Source organism: Sesamum indicum, linkage group LG11 (assembly GCF_000512975.1).
Source record: "Sesamum indicum cultivar Zhongzhi No. 13 linkage group LG11, S_indicum_v1.0, whole genome shotgun sequence".
NCBI lineage: Eukaryota > Viridiplantae > Streptophyta > Magnoliopsida > Lamiales > Pedaliaceae > Sesamum > Sesamum indicum.
This window is the reverse complement of record NC_026155.1, coordinates 535,968-556,036: the sequence shown is the minus strand read 5'-3', so window position 1 is coordinate 556,036 and position 20,069 is coordinate 535,968. Positions and strand designations below refer to the sequence as shown.

The 20,069-nt window shown below is 35.7% G+C and overlaps 1 protein-coding gene across 1 annotated transcript; it reads right to left on the bottom strand.

Moving 5' to 3' along the window:
- LOC105173090 lies at positions 257-9,587 on the bottom strand. Its single transcript, XM_011094740.2, has 9 exons — positions 8,560-9,587; positions 7,750-7,938; positions 6,801-6,893; positions 6,497-6,679; positions 6,318-6,420; positions 6,043-6,228; positions 2,441-4,917; positions 1,416-2,002; positions 257-656 (listed from the first exon to the last, which is right to left on the bottom strand). Exons 1-9 carry the CDS (start codon positions 8,785-8,787, stop codon positions 647-649), a joined length of 4,056 nt encoding a protein of 1,351 aa, XP_011093042.1. The 5' UTR covers positions 8,788-9,587; the 3' UTR covers positions 257-646.

Here is a 20,069-nt window from a genome sequence, read left to right as displayed (position 1 = left end):
AAACAATGAGGCAGCTAACAGGAATATTGTTCCCTGTAAAAAGACTAAAGGAGTACAGTTCATACAATCTTCAGACATGTCTCACCAAGCCATCAAGGTTCAGAAATTAACTAAGGAATCTGAGTCATCTAAATTTCTCTTTGCCATTCATATTGCTACAAGGTTAACATCCTGATCAAGTGCCGGATGATGCTAATACAAAGGGATTTTACAATCCAAGACTCTAAGACGATCTATATAGAAAATTTATAAAAGAAAATTTCCTAGTAATAAAATTATATTAAAACACTACTTCTAGTTCAATGACATTACAATGTGTAATAGGCTAATGACAGAAAAAGGCAATGAAAAGGTGAAAAATCTAATCAACTCCTAAGTCTTCCTTCCATGCTTCCAGGTCTCGAGCGGGATGATGATCCAATGTTGGCTAGCTGTTTTACATACAAGAACCATGCTAAATGCGAACCACTCTTGTGCAAAATATAAAAGGTCAGGTGGAAACTCAGCTTTATCATGTAAAAACCAAGGCAAAATTAGCGGAACAGGGCAAAACACCATTCCACCGCAACTTCCACTGACAAATAAAATGCTGAACATCCTCATCCTTCAACTGATTGTTCCTCTAAGCTACAGTGCTGGAAACTCATCAAAACCTCCTGTTAAGAAACAAAATTAAGCATCACCATTTTCTGACAAAATTTGGAAATTTTTCTGGAGGGAAGAAAAAAGTGGCAGAGGATAAATAAACCAGAATTAGAAACCAAAATAACTAGCCATTTATTTATTCCATATAGAAGATCATAGCAGTTTTTTGCAGCCATTTCGGCAGCATTTTTATCCAGCCACATGGCTTAGTCAAAATCAGCTTGAAGATTGTAAGCCTCCAGATGAAAGAAACATATCAGTTACTGTTCACCATCCACACAAGGAAGATCCAGCATGACAATAAGATTGACATCTAAATCACACTGGATCTGCCATGTCAGGATAAATTACAACGTTGGTACGAGAGTCAGGGCTAGTGCAAGTGTTGCTTGTGTTCAACGTACTCCATAAAAACTCCAACTCATCGAGATAACTGAAACCCAATTGGAAGGTCATGGTTGCAGCAGGGATACAAATATTTGCCTTGATCTACGATATCCAAGACTTCCCAGTTAGTTATTTAAGTAGTTATTTTTAAAACAAATCATATGAGCCATAAATACTCATTTCATCTTCTATCTCAACAAATATGCTCTGCGTACCCCCAGTATAGCCATATTCTTAGGATATAAGCAATAAAGCTGAAAAGAGAGATATGCATAAATAACACCAAACCATAATTAGGACACATAATCACCAGCTAAGATAACATAGAGTAGTTCAACTTGTTATGTTTCTTGGATGAGTTATCTAATCTCACAAACCATTACCTCTGGTGATGAGGGGAAGATGGCTGATCTGGTGAAGACCGGAGCCCAGAGCTTCCATGAAGTCTGTGGTCCTCGAATGTCCTAGCTCGAGTTCCCTCATTTAGCTGTGATTGCTCATCCATACCTGGCAAGCCTACTGGACCAAGAGAACCAAACTCAAGCTGTTCACCATGAGAACCATAGGCAGCACTATGATCAAATGGATATAGCATCACAACAGGTGGAACAGAAGGACCATTGGAAAGTCCTGCGGGATTTGTGGCTGCTAAAGGATACATGCTGTATGCCACATTTTGGGGACCATTTTGACTAGAATTTGAGTTCAATGGGCCACTCTGTGACTGGTAAGAAGGGACTGAGTCATGTCTGTATGAGTTCCATGATCGGTCAGCTCGGCTCTCACTAGAAGACGAACGATCAGCTCTTGAGTTTGATTTATCAGCTTGGCTGCGGCTATGGCTGCGTGCAGCAGCTCGCGACTTTGTAGTGTTCCAGTTCCCCTCCCTATCACCATAGTTATCATTCCTATCATGGTTATAACTTCCCCTTCTGGTACTGGAAGAATGACGTTCCCGGACAGAAACTTTCTGAAGCAATGAAAAGAAAAGTTAGAAGATTGTCTAAAGTGCCAAGTTTTGAAGTAAAAATATACAGTTCCAGCTTTTCAGGAAAAAAATGCATAGTTCTCAATTCAGAAGTAGATATAATGAATATCTAATCTACATGCTGCCTTCCCTGAGGCAATAATAGTAAACAAAACGAGAACCTTTTTCATGCAACAACCAAGAGGTTCAAATTTACATCCAGGATAGACAATAATTTTCCCAAATCAAGTAACATCATACTTGCCCATTGATATAAGATATGGAAAAGACAACCAAGACTTTTTTTTTTGGTAGGGATTTTAATCAAGTGTTATCAACTGGAAAAATCTCCTGCATCGGCAGGGGAGTGATAAATTTCCCAATAGTAAGAAACTATACACATTCAAACAAGCAATCATCAGAAAGAGAATTTATTCTTACAGGATTAGGCAGGTAAGTGCCAGTCCCACTGCGATATCTTGGCATATCATCCATGTAGCGCTGATACATATTGGGAGGTCTACTCGAAACTGATTGGAGGGGAGCCATGGGGACCACACGGTGGCCATAACTCGTCATAAGCTGAGAGAAGAGGCTCGTATTAGTTGTGAGTGGCCTACCAGGGTTATCATATGGAAATCGGCCCTGAAGATAAACAGGAGGGACCATTACAGGTGAAGGATAGAGTAGAGGCCCATGGTACCGTGGATTTTGACAGAGCCTTCCAAATTGTAAATTTTGCCAATGGCTTGCAAAGTCACTATTAAGAATATCAGATTTTTTCTTTTCAGATGACTCAGTAGTAATTGTCACTCTTGAAGAACTTGAAGGATTTAGATCCTCTGGATGCTCAAATCCTTCAGGATTAAAGCTCTGCCCAGATTCATTATTATCCAAGTTTTCATCACCTCCAACATGGCCAGTTGATGCATCAGAAGTACCAGTCTCAGGTGGGATATTGTACACTGGAAGCATTGTTAGAAATGGAATTGGTGGCCCAGTAGGGTAGAATGCAATAAGCCCAGAATTATCATTCATTCTTTGTCTCGAGCCAGGACCAATAAGCATTGGGGCAAAAGGGATCATTGAGTCTGATCCACTTGTCTGAGCAACTTCAAAGCCAGTCATATGGCGCCTAGGACCCTGCAAAGAAGCAAGCGGTTCGGACCCAGGGTTCCTTTCTACTGTTTCAGTCCCAATGTTTGATAATAAACCCCATTCGCGGTCATCGTCCTCTGCCTGATCAAGGACATGGTCAGACATAATTTTGCCTTTTCCATGACCAGTAGATAGATCCATAGAAGCTACTTTCTTTCCCCGTTTTTCTTTCATAGATTTAGGGGTTTTCACTGATGATCCATCCCAGGAGCTCTCCGAAGAAGTTCTGCTCCTGAAAGAATTACTATGAGTAGCTGATGAAAACCTTGAACTTGCTGATCTTTCCTCTGCATAAACCTCACTACCTCTATCATCCTGGATAGGGAAACTGTCACTGCTTTGCCGCGCTGACGCACGCTTTTCCCTTGTATGCTTCTGCTGAACTCTTGTACCACTAGCAGAGCCACTTACTCGAGGTGGAGGAACATACTTTAAACCAGACACCAAGGCCGGTGGTTTATCATCCGACTGGAGCATGTCAAAATTTCCATTCTCAGGATCGTAGCCACTGGTGGAGCTGACATCTTGCTCCTGCCAAAAATCATTATCAACTTCTTCGGAGTTCATCTCCACAGAAGCAAAACCATCATTGTTTCTATCAAATGGAGCTTCAGACGGTGAATTCAGCCCAATGCCTGGGAAATAATGAGTCAATTGTGGTGACACTAAACCATGAGGAAATTGCATATTTGAAAAGGATGGATCAATCAGAGGAATATTTGTCGGAACAAATCCGGGCAGATTTCGTTGAGTGTATCCCATTGAAGCAAGAAAGGAAGGAGGGATTGAGAAAGGTAGATGAGCTGAATTTAAATTGAATGGAACATGAAGTTGTCCATTGAAACCTTGAAGTGAGGCAGATGCCATCATGTTCACAATATCTTGTTCTTCCTGGTGCATTAGCTGTGCTCCAGAGGTGGATGAAAATTCTTCATTCAAGGCATCTAACCGCAAATCCTGGTGATAGCTATTTGAACCACTATTGGAGTCGGTACCAGCAGCATCGAGACTTTGTTGGGATGTAACATGTCTCGCAGATGAAGTATCTTCAACTGAAGAACGAGTGGTGTGACTTGCCAAGCTTTCAGATCCAAGATTCTTCCTCCTATTACTAGCATCCAGCCTAGCAGAAGTGGCATGAGCATTTGCAGTTTCTGCTTGTCTATTACGCCGTATTTGAGACGACACTTCACCATATGCATCAGTAAGTTCAGGACTAGAGCGTGTTCGAGCAAAAAGAAAACGTCCCTGAGTGTCATTCACTAAATGATCAGCTTTCAGGTCTCTCTGAACTTCATCATTAAGTAAAATCTGATCAGACGCATTGTCTCTTCCAATTTGATCAGTGGCCCGCAAACTGTTTACATTTTGACTTTTTAGGTTTTGCATGTGAGACGCTGCAGACAGCTCACTTGTCATTGGCAACATTCTAGCTGAAATTTTACCGTGTTGAGAGGATACACCACGGCCACGACTCCCCTTGTCCTCCATCTCATGAGCGGAAGAGTTTTCATTTATATTATTCCCACTAGTAGTCTTATTAGAATTACCAAATTCATGGACACCATCTGGAGTTGATAATCTCATGCACCATGGATCAACAATAGGTGCATCAGGCCTATTACCACTCCCATGCCTCTTCCATGTGTTCATGAAGAACTGATTAACTTCACCGATTAAGTTTTCTCTTGGGCAGTCAAGCAATCTAGCCAGTCTTTTAGCTCCAAAAGCAAATGCACTTCGAATCCTAAAAAAGTTTCCTGAGGACCAGGAAAGACATTCATCGAATCAGGTAAATGCATAGTACTCCAATCTTGTGAGGAGAATAGTGGTTCATGTAAGTAACCATTTCACAAACAAAAGCATTTAAATAAGAGGAGTCATTAATTTACAGCTAATATTAAGTACATTACTAATAAGAATATCTAACTACATCACTAGGACCAAAGAAAAACAGCAACAAACTGACTGTCAGCTATACATGCTTTTTTCCACAAAAGAACAAAAATCATATCATGAGCAGGAGAAATGTAAGAGCTTTTTCAGGCCATCATCTGGAGTATTTCATCAATTGTCTACTTAAAAACTTACTTTACAAAACATTTTTGCACTATTCATTAAGTATCATGAAGCTCCTTCAGTTGCAAACAGGTTCCTACAGGAACCAAGAAAGTATCCTTATAGTTTCAACTGAATAACCCTAACACGACTTGTTTCCTGAACTCTGCCAAAGCATATTTGATGCTTTTTCTTAAGATAACTTCAACGATTTATTAATTATGCATTTCTGTAAACACGACAGATAAAGACTAATTAAAGAAAGAAGCACTCATCGAAAATATTCCAGTGACAACCAACAGGTTCCATGAGTCTTTTTGCTTTGTGACGCCTACTATGCAAGATCCATGTTCACACTCAACTGAAGTTGTTTCAGAAAAGAAAGAAGAAAAGACTAGCTGGAACAAAGAGTCCAAAAAAATAAACAGTTGTAAAAAATCCTAATTCCTCTCCTACTTTCCTAAAGCACTTGATGCTTGGCTAGCGTATCAATTACATCAGACTAGGCAGATGTCATTCTGAAACTCCAGAATTCTTTTCAGGGAGGAAAGTTATAACCATAGCCGACGCCTATGTTCTTTGTTGAACCCAACTCCTTAAAGAAAAACTATATAACATATAGTTTCAAAAATAGAGATAACAATGACGTAATGGCGAACTAGAAGGATGAAATTTAATAGATTGTCTGACTGAAAAATATGAAGAAGGCAGTGCATATACATGACTGTATTTAAGAGGAAAAAATGAAAAGAACAACAAAAAATAAGTAACCTTGAAAACAATTCAAACTCAAGTAGAGAGAAGAAAGATATTTCAAGCTAGAGTACCTTTACTAACACTACGTCCAAGGTTGTTGTTTACACGTAACGGATCAATTACATTGAAATGCTTTGAAATAAATGGTTGTCCATTATTTTCCTGGCCACCAGGGAAAACAGCATAAACGGAGCTACAAGCATCAAGAAACAACTTGCTAAGTAGCAATTCTCCACTGTCCTTTCGAGGAGGTTCCGCTGTATATTGCAAATCAATCCAATAATCAGGGAACAGACCACAACAAGCCATGAATTATTATTAAATATAAGCACCCTGACTCTATTACCTGTTACATCGGGTAGGGAACTAATAGGTACAGGTCCCCATAAGCTAACACAAAAATTGTCCCAGTCAAAGTTGCTGAAAAACTCCAGAAAACGGTAAAGAACCTGCAAGAATTACATTTTCAGAAGGGCAATGTAGAAACAGAAGTTATGGATATAGGATGCATAAGAAATAATTCACCTCAAGAGGTCCATGAAAGGAATTGTTGAACACGTGAAAGATGTAAAGAACTAAGGTCTCCAGGGCATAGGTAGATATGAGTCCATGATGAGCACCCAATATACGGCTTTCATAGTAGCACCAAGCCTTGATCAAGATTATACTACGCTTGAACAGATGATTCTGATTTATTAGGTTATCAACCTAAGAAAAGAAAAATACAGCAAGTTTTCCTCAGATAACAAATCCTTCCTTTCAACGATTATAAATATCATGAGAGTTCATGTTCTTGGGAACTCTTCCCAGTGAATACGGTACTACTCACCTCATCAAGGAAGCAGAGTGTACATAATCCACCAACTTGATTAAAAGATATGTCCACCACAATGTTTTCCACAAGACATTTAATTATTTTCACCTGCAACATAACATCAGATGAAACCAAACAGAAATTAGGTAACAGGAGAAAATATATAAAGACAAACTGGATAGACATCTCATATAAAGGAGCCCAGTAATTCTTAGGTCAGCACAAGATGATAAACTTGAATAGATGGGCAAAGATTCATTCCATATCTAGACATTCAATATCCAGTTGTCTCATTTGCTAGAATTCCTCCCTAGTAATAATATTTGCATAGCATCCCAGCATCATTAATTACCACTACAAAGCACTCTTTATGTTAAGATCAATGCAAACTTTTGCTCATTGGATGCTCACAGTGAGACTGCATCTGACAAAGGGTGGGTGACAAATCACCTAAGTACCACAACAACTTCAGCACCTAAAAATGGCACTTATGCTTTACAGTGTGCCTATACTCCAATCATCCATCTCATTAGAGGAATTACAGTTATGTGTTGCAGATAGTAATTCTTTTTTTAGGCCATAGAAAATATAAGATTTTAATCAATATTAGCATCCATTGAGGGTGCAGATGCAGGGCTTTCAGTAGAAAAATAAAGAACACAAACACACACACTCATACCCCAGATGTTTTGTGCAGAGCGCATAGTATTCTAATAAAAAAACTAAAGGGTGACAGGATCAGCAGAAAAATCCAGACTTTAAATTTAATCACACACACACCAGATATTTTGTGCAAACCGCATGGTATGCTATAAAAAAAACTAAAGGGCAACAGGATTGTAAGTATTAAAAGTCAACCTCAAGTAAAGGGCTTAAGACAAACACAAAAGGCACAACCTGGAAGAAGAGAAAATTGAGACAAGAATCATATCACAAAAGATTTGGGCAACAAAAGAGAGCATACTTCTGCTTGGATGTACTGAACCTCCTTCACATGAAATTCAGCATTCTCATTCTTTTCTTCATTCTCCAGCATATCTCGAACTTGATTGGCCCATGCATCTTTCAGATTCTGATCATGACTGAAAGCAGTCAAATCAATGTCCCCATCGGGTAGATACGTCTTCAAGGGTACAGAACCAAAGGTACAGACCTGTGGCAAGGGGAAAAAAGATAAAGAAAAGCATAAGAACTAAAGGAGGAGGTACATCATTCAAAAGAGCTCATAGAAAGCAGACACCAACTCTTGAGTTATCTTATAACAGTTGCTTCCATCCATTCAACAAAAACTGGATTCTTTGCTATTTCATAGAAACCACTCAGTAGAATAAGAATTCAATTTAAATTTCAGGATATCACAGAATCACCATTTTTGTGTTTGTACAAATTTCGGTACTGTGTGCTGTCTTCCAGCTACCAAGCACATAAACGCAACTTCATCTTACAATACTAAATACCATGAAAACCAATTCCGCCTCCACCGATCTTTTAGTCATCACATGCACATGCTAGAACCTCACATCAGGTTTAACAATGAAGATATTGCAAATTAAGGACCTCCAATGGCTTGCATCAAAAAATAATCATCACTACATGCATCCATTCTTCAGATGTTAAATTTGAACAGCAATTTAAGTAAGAAACCTTCAATCCACAGAAAACTCCAGGCCCCAATAGATCACAAGCAAATTTAAGAAACTATACACAACAATCAGAAAAAACAGCATTGCACTTGGAAGACTACTAAACAACACCGCAGAATCATGTCAACAACCTGACAGGGGAAGCACTTCATAATGAGTCGCTGCACATAATCTGCAACAGCATTCCTACGCTCCTCAGATAGCGGGTTAGGCTGGATGCAGGCAATAAGCTCTGCAGTCCTCTCCTCTGCTCTCGACCATCGGTCTGTATCGAGGGCCCGCATTACTGGGCCTGCCCCAGGCAAAAGCCCATTTGGCAATGCCCTACCTGGCTCAGCCCATCCGTCATTTTCTCCCATACACTACTACCTTGTCAACACCCTAACTAGAACTACAAAAGACCCAAAAAAATTCTTCCAATTCAAGCTAAAAACCCAACCTTCCTTCAGAACCACCCTCGAAATGTAGTCTGCAGCAAAGAAATGCAATTTTCCACCAGTATATAAGATGCTCTAAAGCTAAATGGAATCCTAAACGGAGAGACGAAGACACTAAAGGCGCAACTTAACACCAGATAATGTTATATATTTACACGCACAATAGCATTCAATACTAACTATTCAAAACCTCAATACAGAACCTTCTATTGTCCCCAAAAACATAAACTAGCAAGAATACCCAGACAAATAGATAGTTGATCAACTAATCTGAAACAAAACCCTAATGAAACTCGCTTCAAGAGTTTCAAATATAATCGCCCCAATGCCAACAAAAATCAGATAAAGCTTCAGCAAAAAATATCCGATTTTCTTCTTGGACGAAAAGAAATCCTAGGGAGAGAAAGAGGAGAAAGTATAAGATCGTCAAATTATCGGAGGGCGGATAAAGGGTTTGTTTATCCTTTGTTTTTTAAAAAAAATAAAAAATATTCTTGTTGGAGCAGAAAAAATTGTGGGATGAGTGCGTGAACAGTGTGTGTGGAATTTGGGATCTTTAGGGGAAATTTTGAAACCTGCTTGACGTTTAGAGGAATCAGATTTGATTTTGATTTGATTCGGAAATGTGAATGTGTGTGTGTTTTGTGCGTGTTTCACTGTGTGTGTCTGGAAATAAGGGAAGGAAATTGGGGAAATGGTGATGAGAAAAAGCTATACACAAATCAAACCAAAAAACAAAAATAATAATATTATAAATCCAGATATGTCTATCTAATTTATATTTTATTCTATTATACCTTATAATAAGACTTCTCATATAAATAATAGATAATAATCATCATAAAAGATTTATATTTAATGATGACCTTTGATTTTATTTGCTAGAAAAAATTAATTCTTTGGACTTGAAAATTAAATCGGTCGATTTTCAGTAAAATTTAAGTCCAATAGAATAGGGGTTTAATATTTTTAATTTTTTATTTAATAAAATTTTTAAAATTAAAAAAACTCGACATACTTTGTTTGAATTTTACAAAATTTTCGAAATAATCCAAAATTTTTAGATATTTAATCGTATAAATTCCGTGAAGCAGATGATACGTCTAATTTTCTCAATTTTGTGACTATTTTACAATTTTTGTAAAATAATTAAATAAATATATTGAATTTTTTTTCTAATTTTAAAAATATGGTAGAGCAGATTAGTAAAAGTGTAAGTTTGCCTTGATTTTTGGAATTGGGCCGAGCCCTAAACTGTGAGATGCTGATTTGAGTTAACTCTTAACATGGACAATTCTTTCAAATGGGCCTGGCCTGTTTTCAAAAGAATTTGTAAATTGGTCCTATTTGTCTGAATTACCATTTGGAGTGTGATGATAAATGGGTCCAATTTCTGATAATTACAGAGTGAAATTGGGCCTACCTAAAATGATATTTCTTTGGGCCCAAAAAAATGCAAGTGAAAAATCTGATTTATTTAACTTAAAATGGTTATAGCTATTTAAAATGGGTTGTTTATAAGCTCTAAAGGCATTTTATAAAATGTAAAATAAGTCATCATAGTATTATTTTTCGTTAAAATACAAGAACAAGCTCCATCGCTTCACTTATATTACTATTGACTCAGTAATTCCCTTGGCACCTACTAGCCCATTAACGCTCTAACCTAGCTATGTGATGGGAAAAAAATATGAAGTTTGAGATCTAAACATGCCAGACTCTTATACATAGCCATACTCTACTATGGAAAAGATTTAATTTCCTTTAGAGTTTCCCTTTGGTCGAGAGTAACAAAGTGGGGTGGCAGCAAAGTGTAATTACACTTGGTTATATGCATAATGCAAAGTCTGGTCGAGGCACTACATATGCCTTGACCAGCTTCGTGTGGAGGCAATTTGCCTCGATTAGATTTTGGTAGAGGCATCTTGCCTCGACACTCCTCGGGCAGTTAGCAGGAGTGAACACCGTCATTCTTCTTGGTTTCTTGCTCCTTGATCTAATTCTTTAGGTAACGAAGATGATTCTTGTTGCGGATTTTTTCTTGTGAAGTTTGAAAGCCACGAGGTAATCTAATTGGAAGCCATTCTAACATTTGGAAATTCCATTTCATTCTCCTCAGGTGGCTGTCTTATAATCGTAACTCATTTGATTGAATTCCATAGGAGTCCTCAAGTTGAAAATGTGTTTTTGGGTGTGGGATGTTGCATTATAATTTTGTTATGGACTATCTTTCTTTCTTTACTTGTGTAATTGTCTACCATTTAGAAACCTCTTATGACTCGTTGTATTACATCTAATTTTGAGGCATTTTATTATACACTTCATAGAAGCTTGATTGTCATTAGTTTGAAGATAAGTTTATCCCACGCCTTAGTCGTGGATATATGTTTTTCTCCTAGGGGGCCAATAATAGGTCCTTATGGGGAGGTAAAATTTTTATACTTACCATATGATAAAGTAAATTCGAAAGCAATTTAAACAAGAGGGGATAAGCTTCCCAACATTTTAATAATAGAGATTTTTTGTTTCCTTTCAAGATTAAAATCTACACATTCTATTTCACTAAATTATTAACATTTCGAGTGCTTCCTTTTTCTGTGGGCGATAAGTTCCACCATCTACTATCTCGACCACATTTGCTTCCCATATGGTCTCCATGTGTTCTTCTTTGATTTTTCTTTTCTCTACTTCTTCTAGTCATGTTTTCTCTTATTCTCCTTGGGAAGACTCTCCTTGTTGTGTTTAATTAAGTGCCAATGGATGCGACTCCTGTTGGCTGGATCATTTGGCATCGCCTTCTACTTTTTCATTGGAGATGATTATCAATTTTCTCAATATGCTAGGTTAGCATTCTCTCGCCTGTTTGCTATGGCCAATTTGCTCCCTAATCTCACGTGGCATTGAGAATTGTATCTTCATGTGATAGTGGATGCTATGGCTTGAAATAGGTTCAAACTAGGCTTGCCAGTAATTACGTTGTACGCTGAGAGAGAGTTGCCCATTCACAAGTTTTGTTGCTCGCTTCGTGTAAGAACCCAATGATACTGGAAACACGACTTCTCCTAAAAGCCATCTTGCTTTCAGAATTCTTCTATTGGGTTATTGCGATTTCATTGAATGTGATATAATTGGTTGCCTCTCTAGCTTCTGTTATAGCAGCTTCCTTGCTCACGCAGAGTCTCCTCTAGTGGGGCCTCTCAAGATGACTCCAATTACCCCTGCAGTAGGGAAGTTATCTTTTGTTGTCCAGTCTCCTCCTAATATTTCTACCATCTCGATGCGGGGCACAATGTGTCTTTATTCAACAACATGTTCTTGGACTTATGGTTTCCTTCGGGCTACAAATGTTTTCATGTATCCTCTTTGGATGAGATTTTCAATTTCATCTTTTAAATAATGACATTCTTCTATGCTATAGCCTCGATCTATGTGGAAGTTGCAGTACTTATCGGATTTCATCTTCTTAGGATTGTCTTTCGTGGGGAAGGGCCACTGTACCAAACCTTATTACTTTACCACCAAGAAGATTTCAGCACATAGGACGTTTAATGAGGTATAAGCACTAACTGACTTGAAAATATGCGTTTGAGTTCTAGTCTACTTCTTTTTGTCCTGGGCGGTATCATTTCTTCTTCTTCGTCTAATCTTCATTTTAATCGAGTCATTGACCTTGAGCTGCTAGATTTTTCAATTCGTATGTAATTCCTTTGCTCTTAACAGTAATTCCTCTTGGGTTGTCAGGGGTTTTTCATCAGTCGATTCTTTAAATCTATCTTTTCTTAGGTTATATTGCATGATGCTCGCTAGAAATTTTGGGTTTACATGGGGCACTTTGAGCACAACTTCCGTGAAGCATTGAACATGTTGCTTCAGGCTTTCACTTTTTCGTTGGACTATAGTGAAGAGATACGATGTGGTTTTAGGGTATCGCTTGTTGACGGTGAAATAGTGTAGAAAATGTTGCCACAATTTCTAAAACTTTCGATGGTTCCCGAGGGCAAATGGTTAAATCACGCCATTGCTTTCTTGGAGAGAGTGGTTCAGAATTGTTTGCAGTAGACCGCATCACTGATGTCCAATAGATCAACCTTAGCTAGGAATGGGTCCAAGTGGTCTTGAGATCACCCACTTTGTTGTATTCATTAAAGCTTGGGATTTTGATTAGTTGGATAGCTTCCGCTGTGAAAATTTGAAGTGTGAGAACATAGTACATTCATGGTAGTAAATTATAGAATGAAAAGAAGGAAAAATTATGTTTTATTCATAAGTTACAGAGATCTGAAACTATATATAAAAAATAGAGTTCTAGCTAAAGAAGAAAACTAACTCACTTTGAACTCTAGCTGGCAACAGACTCAACAAAAAATTAAAAATTGAAATACTAATAAAAAACAAACACTGAAAACAAAAGGATAAGTACGAGCAGAACTTGATAAGTACAAGCAGAACTTGCTACAGCCCCCCTCAAGATGGAGCCGAGGAAGAGAGGCCCAGCTTGGACAGGAATCTAGCAAAATCAGCAGCAGGAAGAGACTTGGTAAAGAGATCGGCAATTTGATTAGACCCAGAAACTGTAAAATAAGGGAACAAAGAGACAAAGAACAGAATGAAGGCTCAGGAGCCTAAAAACCCAAGGCCTACTAAGACCAAAGGCCACAACCACTTCACGGTTGCACAAATCACTCAAAGCCACAAAGGCTTATACAACCACAAAGGATCCACCAATATCCACAATGGAAATATCCACAACCACTTCAAGGTTGCACAAATCACTCAAAGCCACAAAGGCTCAACAAATTACTACAAAGAAAATATCCACAGTAGCATAAATAGAGATATTATGTCACACATTTTAGGTGCAAAACACCAGGCCTATGGAAGCAAGGTCGATCAGACAGATACATAAATAGGCGTAAGACAAATTAGGGTTTCATGCGGCAGCGCTCTAGGGTTTCAAAAGGCAGCGCGCAAGTATGCCAACGAAGGCGTGCTAGGGTTTCAACAGGCTCTCTCTCTCTCTTGAGAAACCTGGTCTGATACCATGTGAAAATTTAAAGTGTGGGAACAAAATACATTTATGGTAGTAAATTAGAGAATGAAAAGAAGGAAAAACTATGCTTTATTCATCTAAAACTCAAGTACTGAAGTTACAGAGATATGAAACTATATATAAAGAATAGAGTTCTAGCTAAAGAAGAAAACTAACTCACTTTGAACTCTAGCTGGCAACAGACTCAACAAAAAATTAAATACTGGAATACTAATAAAAAACAAACACTGAGAACAAAAGAATAAGTACGAGTAGAACTTGCTACATCCGCCAATGTATGAGGCGCGAATAGGTTGCGTCTTGGGGGTGCAACTACTAATCATCAAACTGGGAGTCCCCTGCTCTCAAGGGGCTAGGGAAATTTGGGTAGAGGAGGTACTTGATCTCCCATCTCCGTCTGAGTTTCTTCCCTTCTTGGCGATATCCCCACTAGAGGCAGAGGGAAGTAATTGTCTTAATGCATGCTTCCTCTAGGAGGTAGTCGAGGGAAATAATATTCTCCATGCTCACCTCTTTGAGGAGATGGTGGAGGGAAATAGTCGTCTTCAGGTTGTGTGGCCCTACTATTCACTTCTTCTTCGTAGTTCACCCCTTCTTGGGCGTCCCCAAGCCTTTGCTTGAGGTCCTTTGGAGCCAAGGAAGCGTCTTCGCCTCTACGAGAATAGCAAAAGGGTCGTGAGGGCAATACATGTTCAGAGAAATACTGAGCCACAATTCACAAAAGTAGTTTTATAGTAAAATCAATATATATATACACACTATATATTAAGGGAGAACACTTTATTTGTGTCTTCTTTATTTTTGGTTTGTTTTCTTTTCTTTCTTTCTTTTCTTTTTTTTTTTTTTGCATCCACTAACTTCCACATTTTTCCCATTGTCTATAAGTGGTAAAAACTATTTTTTAAATAGTTATTTATTTTTAATTAATATTTTTTTCTCTTTCTCATGCTCTAAATATTCTCTTCAAAATTATTTCTTTTTTATCATAATTTTTTTCATATTATCACTTTTCTTACACAAAAAAAAAACTTATGAAATGATATTTAATTATATTGAATTTTTTATATACATACATTGAATGTACCACATATAATTAATATATATATATATAAATATTAAAATGCAGTTCAAAGGTTGCATCTCAGTATGTACTAAATAAATAATCATATCACGTCCCCATCAATGATAAATGCATCATCGTCACTATTCTTCGCAAGTTGTTTAATTAAATTTACTTGGAGAACTTTAATAAACTTATATATTCTTGTAAATTATTTTTAAGAATTTATAAAATGTTAAATTACATTTTAAATATGATTTTTCATAAAATTTCTTGACAAACAAAGTACATGCTCACATGATGTCAGTAATAACAATTCAATAATTAATATAATAAAAATTGAAAAGTCGGAGGTTTGAAGAAAATAAGGGGCAAATTAACAAAAAGTTAAAAGTGGAGTGGGGCAGATCATTGTCAGCCACAGACAGAGGGACGAACACAGACATGTTTGGAGGTAGTTGAAGCGTGACGGGGCTGGTAATCTGATACTAACTATAAAATGGTGTTCCCTTTGGAGTTTTTTAATTTTTAAAACAGTAATTAAAATAAAAATATATTGATTTATATGTACTTTTATTAAAAATATTTTAATTTAACATTACAATTCAATAAAAATACAATATAATTAATAGAAAAAATGCAAGTAACCCTCTTTTAATATTATAAATAGGCAAATTATTCTCCTATGAAAAAATCCAGCAATTTTATTTTCCTATATTTTCTAAAATATAGTAATTTACCTTCTTATATTTTTTAAAATGAAACAATTTACCTCCTTAGATAGGGAGGTAAATTGCTTCATTTTAAAAAATATAAATGAGAAAATTGTTATTTTATTTTTATATTGAGTAATTTGCTCATTTTCAAAATCGCAAAATAATAAATTGCTATTCGTCTTATTATTAATTAATCCAAATAATATTCTTATCTCGTATAAAAATCTATACAAAATTAAAAATACGTATTATTAATTGAAAATTAAAAATAAAAACACAATGAAAGAGACATGATTATCTAACACCCTTTTCATCGGTTGGTGTGTACTATAAAACAAACAGCTCACAGTTGGCGTCACCTACTCATTCTTTGTCAACAGCCTTTATGATTAATTCCTACAGCGTTGGTTGGCTGTCGGAAAGAGGGTAGTTACCGGTTAAAACTACAGTTAAAAGTCAGATTTTCTTGGTAACAGTCCAATCAAAAGGCGAAAATCTTGGATCAAAATGCTGCAGTTACAAAAATTATAATATAAAATAACATCTTTTTAATACAAAAAAGTCCAAATTTGATAGTCTTCCTTCCTGGTTTTGGATACACAATTTTATTATTGAATTATAAATTAAAAGAATATGGTATAAATTATTGAATTATAAATTAAATCACATTTAATGAATTTTAGTAGCTGAAATTACGAGTTCCTAATTGGTAACTGACCTTATTTGAAATATGCAACCTCGATTGGTAGATCGAATTCAGCCACGTACTATCCCAAAATCGAGTGATTGGGTAATGAGAATTAAAACACGAACGTGAGGTTCGTCAGGTTCGTCCTCGACAACGACCCTCCGACTCTTAAGTTAGAGTTGATCGAGGTAAAAATATGGGAATAGGAGACAAAAGGTCGAAAATATCAAATAGCAGTTACCTCAATAAGTAATGCGTCGGGGTATTTATAGATTCATGTGGATACTATTGCTTGGTCCACGTGTCACCACCAGAGGGATAGGCGCCCTCGATCTGACGGCCCTCGTGGAATCCATATAAAATAATTTTATTTTTACCAAATACTTCAAAAATTTGTTCTTAAAATAAAATTTAATATTTTATAAAATGAATGAGTTTATAAAATATTTTTGAATAAATATATCAAAATTAAATTAGAACATCTGCAAAGAAAATGTTTTATGGGACAATGACAAACAACATAGGGACAAGTTGTTATACCAACCAAACACGGCACCAAGAGAGGGTCCCTCAAAGTTAGATAATTACAAAGCAAAAATGATTTCCTACTTGATAAATAAATCACAATTCACGAGTAAAATGCTATAAAATGAATCCATAGTTTTTTTTATTTTTTATTTTTTGTGACAATTACATCTGCACTTTAATATATGGTCTATTTGTATAAATTATTTTTATTATTTAAAAAATTACACCGACACCCATAAAAAATACCTAGATTATTTACATAAATCACTCATATTTTTTTTAAAATTACACATACACTTCCTAGAAATATCAATAATTATAAAAATTATTCCTATTTTTTTTTTACTATCATAAGTGATTTATATTACTCCTCAAAAGAAAAAAAAAAAAAACAGAGATAGTTTGTGTAAATATATAATATCAAATTTTTAGTGTGGTGTCAAGAAATTTAATTGCAGAAATGCGAGAGTGTTTGCGTTCAGTATTCAAAAGTGCTTTGAGCTTTTCCACTAAAAAGAAAAAGTGATAAATAAAAAAGCACTTTTCAAAGGTCCGCAAATTCCACAATTATTTTCAAACACACTAATGAATCTTGAAATTCGAATATGACAACTCGGCAAAGAGGAACATGCCATCAATGTAACTGACCTTGTCAAAATATTTATTCGCTATTTAAAAAATTATAAATACTATTTTATCTCTATTTTATTAGTTTTCATTTAGTTTTGATTTGATTTTTTATGGTAAACTGACCAAAATGATATTTGAATTATGAATTATTGTATATTTTTTAGAATGTTTTATAATATTTTTATAAATTAATATTTCTTATAGATTATTTATTTTAGCTACCCTCGATTTTTTTATAATTTTTTAAATATTATTTTTATTTTTTAAATAATTGCAGTAAGGGTAAAGTTGTAATATCCATTTCATTGTTTAGGCCACATAATTATTTTTATTTGAGAAAGGTATTTATATTTTTTCAAATAATGAAAAATAATCGTAATTATACCAAATTTTATGAAAAATAGTGTAATTTTACCTTAAAAATCCAACTTACAATGACCTTTGAATCCTAAAGGGTAATTGCATAATCCCATTACACCCTTTTCCCTTGTAAACAGATTAGTCCTCATAATTTAACAAATGCAGATTTTTTTTTTTAAAAAAAACAAGGGTACTATTGTAATTTTCTTAAAACGAAAAAAAACACTTATTATGAAGCAATTTATTAGGTAAACACGACTAATTTTTGTTTCTACTCCTCAGTAATTATTGCAAACACATTTAGCTTTTATTTTTATTTCAAGTTTTAACCTTTTTTTTTTTTTTTTCTATATACTGGTTTCAAACTTACATTTGATTCCTAACACAACTGGTTGTGATTGTCTAACATCTCATATAATCTCACGCAAAAGAAAATAAAAAGAGATAAAATGAGTTTGATTGAGATGAGATATTTTTTTTTGAGTAAGTGAGATAAATATTAGAATAAATGATCATAAGCCAATCAGATTGGTTTAAAATGTATTTTATTCTGATAATTGAACGATACCATGTAATATTATTTAAGATGAATAAAATGAGTATTCGCTTATTTTGGCATCCACTGTGTTGTGCTCATTTTGTATGTTTACATTTTTACTTAAATATCACAACAAAGCTCATAAACCAATTGACAACCGTGCAGTTGGGCCATGTATTGGATGGCGGTCATGAAAATAACTGCCAAAAGATTGGGTTTGAAACGTTTCAAGTCAAGTACCTCGAGAATGGATATCGAGAGTCCTATGGAGACTTGCACCGAGAGTCACATTCAATTGGTGAGTACCGTGTTTCATTGGTGACATACGCGGAGCATCTATGCGATCTTGGTGGGTTGATTGACTAGGTGTCGAACAACTAAATTAACTCGCGGGGATAGTCATATGGAAGCCTTAGAGGTTTGGTTGGTATGACTCGAATCCCCAACTTCGATGTACGGCAGGAGTCCTCAGACTTGAGGAATCATCGCAGTCACGTCCATAGGATGACTGTATCTTGGGTCTGTGCGAGAGGCGATTGTGTCCCAAACACGATCATCATAAGCCTTATCCACTGCAGTTGGGGTATGTTTCGAGGACGGTGAGTTCTATGAAAAGGATCCATCCTCTGTCAATTATGACAGAGGTATCTCCTATGCACTTGGAGATGCATTCACGCTCTATAAATCTATTGCCACAATCATTGATCGAATAGAAAAAGGAGATTCTTATGTCGAGAAACTTGATGTAACGCCATCTCAAGTATTAAGCAGACGCCTAGTTTAGGATGGGAACCAACACCTAACCCTAGATTAAGGCCGGGAGACAGTAGATGAAAGCACCATACCCGTATGGACTCGAGAGCCTGAATGTTCACACGGTAATTTACCTAGTCTCTAGTGCCATAGATCGTTGCTAGAAGGTCACCCATGGTGACAAACTTTCTTAATTAAGGGTTAATCAAGAATTTTTAATTAAATGGAATTTAATTTTCATTATTATGTGATTTCGCTTCACCGCTTCTGCTAGCGCGTTCCTGGACTGTATCACGCTATCCTTCAATAAAAATATAATAATAGTATTAATGCGATGTGTAAAAAAATATTAGATAATAAAGAAAATACAATGAATATATTTAATATGATAAACTCTTTATATGAGAAATAACTTCTGACAAACAATAAATTATTAACATATTCGTATGCGATGAGATGAGAAAATTCAGTTAATCAAAATTTTGGTACGCTAAAATAGTGTACCGAATATTAAACCAAAATATTAGGTTCGGTTAAATGAAAATCAAATTTATATCAGCTTAGTTCAATTTTGTATCGAATTAATCAAAAATTAAAAAAATAATGTAATGCTAATTTTTAGTTATAAATTATTTATTAATTAATAATCATACTAAATTATGTATTAATTATAAAATTATTATTTTTATTGTGCATACCACTAATTTGGTCACACCATAAGGGTCGAAGGATTTTAAGAAAAAACCTAAGATTATCGAAGGACTAGTCCTGCGAAATAGAGGTTAGTACTCCGATGTTTAAGTTAGTAACGGTTTATGAAGAAAAAATAGAAAAAAAAAACTTAAAATAAAGTGAGGGTAATGATGAAATATAATTGGAAA

Bases quoted from the DNA above. Each gene is read 5' to 3' on its own strand.
- LOC105173090 (XM_011094740.2), bottom strand. From the start codon at position 8,787: ATGGGAGAAAATGACGGATGGGCTGAGCCAGGTAGGGCATTGCCAAAT. The intron at 6,229-6,317 runs GTAATAGAGTCA...TGCAATATACAG, and splicing joins TTCCCTACCCGATGTAACAG to CGGAACCTCCTCGAAAGGAC. The intron at 2,003-2,440 runs GTAAGAATAAAT...TCATTGCTTCAG, and splicing joins GCACTTACCTGCCTAATCCT to AAAGTTTCTGTCCGGGAACG.